At 53.5% G+C, this 9,202-nt stretch overlaps 1 protein-coding gene across 1 annotated transcript; it reads left to right on the plus strand.

Moving 5' to 3' along the window:
* Positions 1-2,649: 2,649 nt before the first annotated feature.
* BHLHA9 (basic helix-loop-helix family member a9) lies at positions 2,650-3,536 on the plus strand. Its single transcript, XM_058559315.1, has one exon. It carries the CDS (start codon positions 2,865-2,867, stop codon positions 3,534-3,536), a length of 672 nt encoding a protein of 223 aa, XP_058415298.1. The 5' UTR covers positions 2,650-2,864.
* Positions 3,537-9,202: the final 5,666 nt, after the last annotated feature.

Consider the following 9,202-nt stretch of genomic DNA (forward strand, 5'->3'; position numbering starts at 1 on the left):
AGTCTCAGTTTCCAGTCTGTAAAATGGGTATTATAATAGTAGGGCCTTCTGTATAGGATTGTTGTGAGGCTAAGATACTGTCATGTTAAAAAAAGCACTTGGTACCATGCCTGGCTTATAAGCACTCCACAGAAGTCAGTACCAACAGTATTAAGATGATTACTGTTATTCTTACAAGTTATTACTAAGCAGCATCCTGCCCATGGTGGCCTGTGAGCTCTCACTGGAGGAAGGAAAGGAGCTGGAAGCAATTTAAGCTTGTTTATCACCCGACAGCACCCTCGCCTCGGCTCCTGCACTGCCCCAGGCAGATTCTCCCCTCTGTGAGGCTGCCCTGGGGGTCAGTGGGAGGGGAAGGCTTCCTTGGATGGGTCATCTCCATCCTTCATGGGGATGGGGGGTGCTCTGGGCTTGTCCATCTATCTCCTCCTGATCGTTGGTCGTGGGCTCCCTGGGAACACCACGGGGGAGGGAAAGCCTGTTAATCACCCTCGGTAGAGGTAATCCCCGAGGTAACCAGATGCAATATTTCTTGAGGCTCACTCTTTTCCAGGTTCTGTTTCATTGAGTCCTCTGAGGCTGGTGTCACTCCCATTATGCAGGTAGAGAACTGAGGTTCAGAGCTTTTCCCAAGGTCTTTATGAAAGTGGCAAATATCAGACGAGTTTAGATCCAAAGCTTGCGTTCATGACCACTACACTGCTCTCTCCTACACTCAGGGCCAGCCTCACGGGCGTGGGGCCTGTGCAGCGGCCTTCTAAGACCTCAAGCTCGGTTTAATGCTCTGCTGTCACCATCTTCAAATTCTTAATAATTTTGAGCAAGAAGCCCCACAGTTTCATTTTGCACCAGGTTGTGCAAATTATGTAGCTGGTCCTGCCTACCCTCTTTTGTAGAGAGGATGTCTTCCTTGCAAAGGAAAGGAAACTGAGGTGCAGAGAGGGGGACATGACTGGCACAAGGCCATGTGGCAAGCTGGTGGCAGAACTAGAACCAGGTCTCCTGACCCCCATCCAGTGGAATTCTCTGGAAACACTCGTATGTCCAACTGTGCCCTTGATGGGGGAAGTTTCAGAAGGAGCCAGTGACTGGGCCGGGGGGTGGAGGAGGGGAAGGGCTCCCACTCAACAAACCACCTCTCCCACCTGGCCCTTCTGGGACTGAAAGGTCCACCTGCTGCCTTCTGGTCTGCCCCCCTTGGAGCCCAGGGGCCAGGCTTTCCTGAGGGGCTGGGCAAGGCCAATGAGCACTCAGCTCTCTCTAGAGTGGCATTGAGGGACTAAGGGACATGGGATGGGGGTGGGAGAAGAGGTGGCCATAGAATGTGACACTCAGGAACTGGACTGTCTGTGCTTTGACCCGATCCCCTGCCCCTCCTCTGAGACCCAGTGAGACTGACATCCTGTTACCTGAGCTGGATGGGTGGACACCCATGCTCAGATATCTGTGGCCCATGATCTCTGTAGAATCCTGCTTGAGGCATGCATGCTGTGTGACTGCGTGTGTGTGTGTGTGTGTGTGTTGTGGGGACTGTGGGAAACAGATTGAGTAGAGAGAAAACATGCAGTCCTAGCTGCTTTCATTCACTTTTTAATTTCACAGATACGGCAGATTTGGGGAATAGAGCCCGAAAATACAAATGTCCTTGGGATGCTTACAGTCTGGTGGGCAAGACAGACAATAAAACAAATAATCACACAAATAAATACATAAATTTGTTTCCTAGTGCCCTGTTTTTTCCTTCATGGAGCAATTCATAGTTTGAAATAATGGGGTTATTGGTATGCTCTCTGGTGTAATGGATATGAACTCCATACCTATCCCAGCTGACGCCCCAGCAGGCCTTGGCTTTATGGAAGCATTCAGATTGTGGCCGGGAATGAGACTGATGTTGGTGCTCCAAATAACTCACTTGTGGATGCCTGAAATTTCACTGGGGGTCTTTCTGTAGGATTAAGCATTATTTTTTTTCTGACACCCTGTGTAAAATTCAAATCGCTGGGGGTAGGGGTGGTGGGTGGGTTCACTGAGTTCATAACATGGCAGTGCTGTGTCATGAGACAGGGCTGCCCAAGAGTCCTGGACCCCAAAAGATGCCCCTGCTGGGTACCAGAAGGGGAGCCAGAGGGCCGCAAGACAATCTTCTCCATCATCCTCTGCTGCAGACTCAGCCCAGCTCTGCCTGCAGAAGGGGGAGCCAAAGGGAGGTAGGGGAGAGTAAGGCCCAGTCAAAACCCAAACCCAGAAGCCCAGCGGCCGCACTCTGCTGGCTGAAAAAGCCCAGAGCTCCAGCTCCCTCTTACCTGCAGGGCCCTGTGTATCACATCTGCCCCTCCCTTGTCCGTCCTGCTTTCCTCAATGACAGCTCTGTAGCTGCCCACAGGACTTGACAAGAACTTTCCAGGTTCTTGAAACACACTCAGCTACCATCTCCCCAACCTTTCTGTGCGCCTATCAGCTCTCCTGCCCAGAGGCCAAATTCAGCACTCTGTGTGGGGTCGGGAGGAAGAGTTTGGAACGCAGCCACCCTAGAGAGGCCCTGGAGTGAGGCAGAGCAAGGTCTCCCTGGCGGCTGGAGCACTGCCCCGGGCGTGGCCGGGCTGCCCGTCTGGTCCCCTCGCACAAGAATCTGCACGCTTCCTCCATGCCTTGCTTCCTTCCTCTTGTTCCTCCCTCGCCAACCTACCTGGAGGCAGGTAATAAAGCAGGAGGAGGGAGATGGATGGATGGGGAGGGCGGAGAGCCACGTGGTGCCATAAAGCCCAGGTAGAGAGGGCCGCCTGGGGAGTGTCCAGCCAACGCTCGGAAGGTGGACTGTCAGCCTTGTGAGCGGGAGCCGGAGCATCAAGGCCCCGGAGAAGGCCATGCACCGAGGCGCACCAGGACCGGGCCTCAGAGGCCTGAAGGGGGCCGAGGGCTCTGCTGAGGACTTGGGGGACTCTTGCCTGGAGGCCGGGAGAGATTTTGGGGTGCTGAGAGAGAACGGCGCCCCCCGCGGCCTGGGCGAGGCAGACGAGGTGGCGAGCGGCAGAAAGCGCGCGCGGCCGGTGCGATCCAAGGCGCGGCGCATGGCGGCCAACGTGCGGGAGCGCAAGCGCATCCTGGACTACAACGAGGCTTTCAACGCGCTGCGCCGGGCGCTGCGGCACGACCTGGGCGGCAAGAGGCTCTCCAAGATCGCCACGCTGCGCAGGGCCATCCACCGCATCACGGCGCTCTCCCTCGTCCTGCGCGCCAGCCCCGCGCCCCGCTGGCCCTGCGGGCACCTGGAGTGCCACAGCCAGTTCGCGCGCGCCGGGGGCGCCGGGGATGCGGGCTCCACCCCGCCGCCGCCCCTGCCGCTGCCCGCCGGGCCCAGCCTCGCGCGCTGGGACGCCGCCGGTCCCTTCGCGCCGCGCTGCGCCTCGTGCTCCCCGCACACGCTCCTGGGACGGCCCAGGGCGGTGGCCGAGGCGCAGGGCTTGGCCCAGGCCTTCGCGGGAAACTGGCGCCGGTGTCCGGGGGCTCCCTCTGCCTGGCCGCGGGACCACTTGTGAGCGGGTCCCCGGCTGGGCTACCGGCACTCCTGACTCGGCCACCGAGCGCACCCGCGGGCCTGCAGGGAGGCTGGCCCGAGAAGAGCCAATGGCAGGATGCCTACAAAAGGGAAGACTGCAAAAAACGTCCCTGACTGAGCAAAACTGAGTGGGCTGAGGCCTGAGGGAGAAAGGAGGCAGCCTTGCCAGTAGGATGGAACTCTGGAGCCTGGGCTGCACCCCCTGACCTTCCCCATCCCAGCCAAGGGTGGCAGCTCCCAGAAAGGAGCAGGACCCCCCGGGGCTTTCTTAGGTTTGGACTTGCTGAACTCTTCTTGGAGAGTGACCTTTGCATTCCTGTGCCTCTGAGTCCTATTTTCTCTTGCTGCTTTTTAGGAGAATGGGGGCTTTTGGACAGGGAGACTTGTATATGGGACTGTGGGTGGCACCTAGTGCCATCTGATGGCCCAGTGTGGGGTCCCTTCCCTGCCTATGCTGATGCCCCAATTCTGTGATCTGCGAGGGGCAATCAGAAACAGCTAAATAAAAAGGAAAAGCTATCATCTCTCTCTGCTCCAAGGACCCCACTAGGCCCACTGGCCCAGGGTGGCAGGAAGGCCTTTGGGGCTGGGGCCTGGGGCTCACCCTGAAATGCTGGGCCCAGGCCTGGAGCCCACAGGTGGGTACTTGGGGGCATCGGTTCATGGCAAGACCCCAGGTGTGGCTGAGCACTGTGAGGGGCACTGTGGGAGGGGACATTATTTGGAGAGGAGGGGCTGAGCTGGGAGACTGAGGATGTGGTCAGCCTCATCTGTAGACTCCTGCAGAGCTGCTGTCTGCAGTGAGCTACAGGGAGGGTGGTGATGAGAGCAGAGTCTGAGCTAGTCTCAGAGAAGGAAGCTGCGGCAGGACCCAAGACTGGGGGTCAGTAAGTCTTGCCTGCACCCCGAGTGATGGGCAGATGGAGCTCCTAGGGAGGAGTGGGCCAGTGCAGCCAGGGCCTCTGTGAAGTGGGGAGACTTGGAATCCAGAAAAGATTATGAGGAGAGGGCTGAGGAAAGCAGGCCTTGGGCCATGGCTGCTGAGTAAGTGGGAGGCACAGCCAGCCCCCAGAGAAGTCTGGAGAGCTGCTCTGCATCTAAGATGAGCATGCCTGAGCTAGTGTCTAGCCTCACTCCGGCTGACCGGCCTGATGTTGCAGGTGCTGCTTGCTGGGGTGAGGACCCAGATGTGCCGGGGGAGAGCTGAGGGCTCCCTGATCTCCTTGGAGAGCTGCGCTCTTGCCAGCTGAGGGGGAGAGTTACACAGCTCAGAATGGGGGACCCCACAGAAGCTGGAGAGACACCCATAGGTGACACCCAGGAGGAGTGAGGGGTCCCCAGAACAGTTGAGGTGAGGCTCACCACCATACTTAAAGATGTCTTTGCTTTCTGCAAGCAAGACACTGGCTGGCACACTTGGCATCCTGTCCCCAGCCCACAGGCCTTAGGGCTCCCAATTTCACAAGGCAGGTGGCTGTAGCACAGGTCACAAGAAGGCTTTGACTCTGGAGCTGAGGCGTCATGGGGTCCAGCCAGGAGCCAAACGTGGGACTCTGGCCCCAGGCCTGCCCCCTGAGCATGGAGAGGCGGTGCCACGGTCTGACAGTGGAAAGGAAAGAGCCGGACCAGCCTGGGATTCCATCTCTGTCTGCCACTTACTACATGTGTGACCCATGGTGTCACTTACCCTCTCGAAGCCTGTAGCTCCTCACCTCTGACACAGACGAGGCCACCTCAGGGTGGCTGTGAGGGTTAACACTCGTTCATAATGTACAGTTGCTGGCAATTAGAAGGTGTTCCACAAATTGTTACTTTTTCCATATTATTATAATTTTATGACAGACCAGCCTGGACAATGCTTCCACCTTGCTTCAGCCTCAGGTTTTTATTCTCTGGAAACATGATAAAATGACCAGCAAGTCCTGCTTTCCTAAGTTCCAGGAGGGAAAGAAAGGAGGGATCTTCTTGCCCAGTTGCACTCCCAGCCCGGCCATGGCGAGGGTGCCCCCTGCAGGTGGAAACGTGAGTGTGCAGGGACTGTGAGGTCAGCTGGAGGGGTGTAAAATTATTTGTCTCCTCACCCACTTACCTTGGTGATCTTGGCAAATCGCCTAGCGGTGTTCCCATCCTTATAATGGGCAAAAATAAGTATATCATGGGCTAGATGAAGCATTTAAAGCACTTAGCATAGTGCCCGGCCCACATAAGCACTCCCTGAGTGGAACTATTAAGACATGTTCTAGTCACAAGGTTGTCAGAAGGAGAGAATGCAAGGGAAGGTGTTTTGTAAACTAAAGTCTACAACATGTTATTGTCATTAAGGCTATTTGTTTGAGTGCACACATCTGTATATTTGCACAATGATGTGTATTTGCCCAGCACTCTGAGGTTTTTTGACATGCACACATTACGTGCAAGGCTTATATAGATGTGTGGATGTGTGAATATTTGTGGGTGTGTACATGTATGTATTGACCTAACAGGACCTCCTCCTCTCCTTGATTCTTCAGGGGATCCTAGGCCAGAATACTTTTAATTATGTGCCTTCCAGGTGTTCTGGAACCCCTTGCTTGATTTTTTTTTTATCTGCTTCCTAAGTCCATATCTATTCTCTAAGATGACTGATTTGCAGTGGAGAGAAGATAAATCTGTGATAATTAAAGAAATGGAAGGTATCAACTGAGACCAAATAGGTTTGTCTAAATATAGAGAAAAGTAGTTTTTACAAATATAGGTATTAAATGAATATAAAAAGGAAAGTACTAGAAAGAGAAAACGCATGTGTAAGACAGAGCTGCTAAAAGTTATGGCCAAAAGATGTGAAGGACCAATAGACATAAAGACAGAAATTATACATCCACAAGGTTAGTACCAATAGTCCACTCAAATGTGTTCAAGGGAGAGATAGAGTTAACTTTTAAAGGGCAGGGAGTAATAACAGTCATGGCACTCTCACTGAGGACCCTCATACACTCAGTCTCTTGGCTTCTCTTAGGAAGCCTGTGCCTTCCAACTCCTTCCCTTATTCTCCCTGCCTCCACCAGGGAACAGGACCTCACCTCTTTAGCACTGAATGAGACATACCAGCTAAAATAAATAGCGACTGTAAGACCTAGTGTTGTCAGGGATGTGGAGACAAGGGCACATTGACAGATTTCTAGTTGTACTATGTATCTGTTCCTCTTTTGGTAGAGAACAATTTGGCAAAATCATAATAAAAATACTTCAAAGGAGGAATCCAAAAGGAAAAACAAATTTGCAAAAAGGCGGTCCCAGCAGCACTGCACGTTAACAGTGAAAGATTTGAAACAGCACAAATGCCCAACTGCGTGGCAAAGCCAACTCTGGCATTCCAACAGGATGAAAATAATGGTGAGTTAGAAGAGCAGATGGATGGTCTGTGCCCACTGATTCTAATTGTAGACAAACATATGGGTGCCTGAACAGACCTCGAGAGAATTTGGAGGGACATAAACTTGTTAATATCCATTAGGTTCTTCATAATTGTTTCGAAAAGGGGAAAGAGTTGTCTCCTTAGGACACCTTCAGAGAGGAGCAGCGAAATGTTTTGAGCAAGAACAGCAAGGACCGAGCATCTCGAGTGGATGCCTTTGGAGGGACACCTCCCGCCGGATGTAACACTGGGGTGCTTGCTGATGGGTGCACGATCGCGTCAAGTTTTGCTCACACTTTGCACGTGTGTGTGTGTGTGTGTGTGTGCAGACACCTGAAGGCTGCTGTTACCCCTGGGGCACAGTGGGCTGGGCCCAGGAAGGCCTCGGGGAGAAGAGGAATTTGCTTAATTACTCCTGCCCTGTCGGCCCCCTTTGGGTTTCCTGACACCCTGACCCCAAGGGTAAAAGAGCTGTGGGCACAAGGGGCACGTTACCTCTTCCCCTTGGATTAGGCTCCAACTTACCTACCCTTGCTTCCCTGCCCACCCCACCCCCTAAAGGACACCCCGCAGTACGCAGGTCCACTTTCCCCTCCACTGTTTACATCTCAGCGTCCTTCACACTCAGGAAACAGTAAGGTTGGGGGTGGGCAGAGGTGGAATTAGTGTCGGCGTGGACACACTCTGGGCGCTGGTTGGTGCTTCATCTTCCTCTGGTTCATCCAGCCAGCTTTAACTGCCAGCCAGGCACTGGGCTAGGGAGCTGGGGGTACACCCGTTCCTTCCAGGACCTCACAGCCCAGCGGGGAAGGTGGAAAGAGAGGGGGAATGACCTTCTTCAGTTCTCTGTGTCCACACCAGAGAGCAGCAAGGCCAGCCAGCTGCGGAACAGAAAGGCCGATCCATCTGTCTAGCTGCAGGGCCTCACAGCCCAGACCGAGGCAGGCAGGCTGTGGGATGGTGGAGGTGGAGGAGGAGCTCAGCGACCCCCCCGGCCCCCCCAAAGGCTGCGGCTGGCCCAGCTGCTTGCTGCTCTACAGAAAATGAGCCCAGGGCTCCCAGATCTTCATGTTAAAAATCTGAAACCCCAATTTTTATGTGAAATGGATTTTTAAAAAACACATGTTAAGTCAACACTGTGTAGGCCAAACCCACTTTGTGTGATGAATTATAGCCCACGTGCCTCCATTTAAGACCTCGAGTGAGGAGGTGGCAACTGGGTCACCTGCCATGGAGCCCAAACCGGATGCTCCTTCTCCCCTCCTCTCCCTGCTTCCCCTGGTCCCCTCTCCCACTTCTGGTCATTCTCCTCACCACCACCAGCCACTAGATGGCACTGTGAGCCCAGCATCTTGCAGTGGCGGAGCCAACCAGGCTCCCCAAGTCCCTGACCCCAGCCCACCTGGTAACCTTACTGCCATGGGCCACCCTGGGACCCTTTTTCTTTTCTCTTTGAGTTTTTATTAAGTCAAAAACGTCCCTTTATGTTGAGTTCCTTCTGTCCTTTAGGCCAATGCCACCCAATAGAAGTATAATGCAAGCTACCTTCTTAATTTTTGATTTTCTAGTTAGCACATTTAAAAAAAGTAAAAAGAGGGGCCGGCCCTGTGGCCTTGTGGTTAAGTTCAGCACGCTCCACTTTGGCAGCCCAGGCGTGGACCTACACCACTTGTTAGCCATGCTGTGGCAGCAATCCACATACAAAATAGAGGAAGATTGGCACAGATGTTAGCTCAGGGCGAATCTTCCTCAGCAAAAAGAAAAAAAAAAGGTAAAAAGACACAGGTGACATTAATTTTAATAATGTTTTATTCAGCCCAATATATATAAAATATTATCATTTCCGCATGTAATCAATGTTCAACATATTCATGAGATAGTTTACATTCCTTTTTTTGTACTAAATGTTTGAAATCTGGTGTGTTTTATACTCACAGCACATCTCAGTTGGACTAGCCACAGCTCAGCTGCTCAGTAGCCACATTTGGCTAAAGGCTACGGAATTGGGCTGGGCAGCTGTAGGCCCTGTGGAAGGCCTGAGTTCCTCCCCGGAGGGTCAGCTCCCATGGTGTATTGGAATTCTGTCCAAGCCGGGCACTGGCTTAGAGTCTAGGGGTCTCAGGGACCCTACTTGCCACCCTCTGCAGGAGGTCTCATATTTAACAAGGCATTAGCACATTTCTGGAAGTTCCTAGGCAGGGGAGCTCAGCTCACTACCCCCACCCCACCCTGGCCTCGGGTGGGCAAGACCC

The sequence above is a fragment of the Diceros bicornis genome, chromosome 18 (assembly GCF_020826845.1).
Source record: "Diceros bicornis minor isolate mBicDic1 chromosome 18, mDicBic1.mat.cur, whole genome shotgun sequence".
Taxonomy (NCBI): Eukaryota; Metazoa; Chordata; class Mammalia; order Perissodactyla; family Rhinocerotidae; genus Diceros; species Diceros bicornis.

Coding starts and splice junctions, on each gene's coding strand:
- BHLHA9 (XM_058559315.1), top strand. CDS start 2,865: ATGCACCGAGGCGCACCAGGACCGGGCCTCAGAGGCCTGAAGGGGGCC.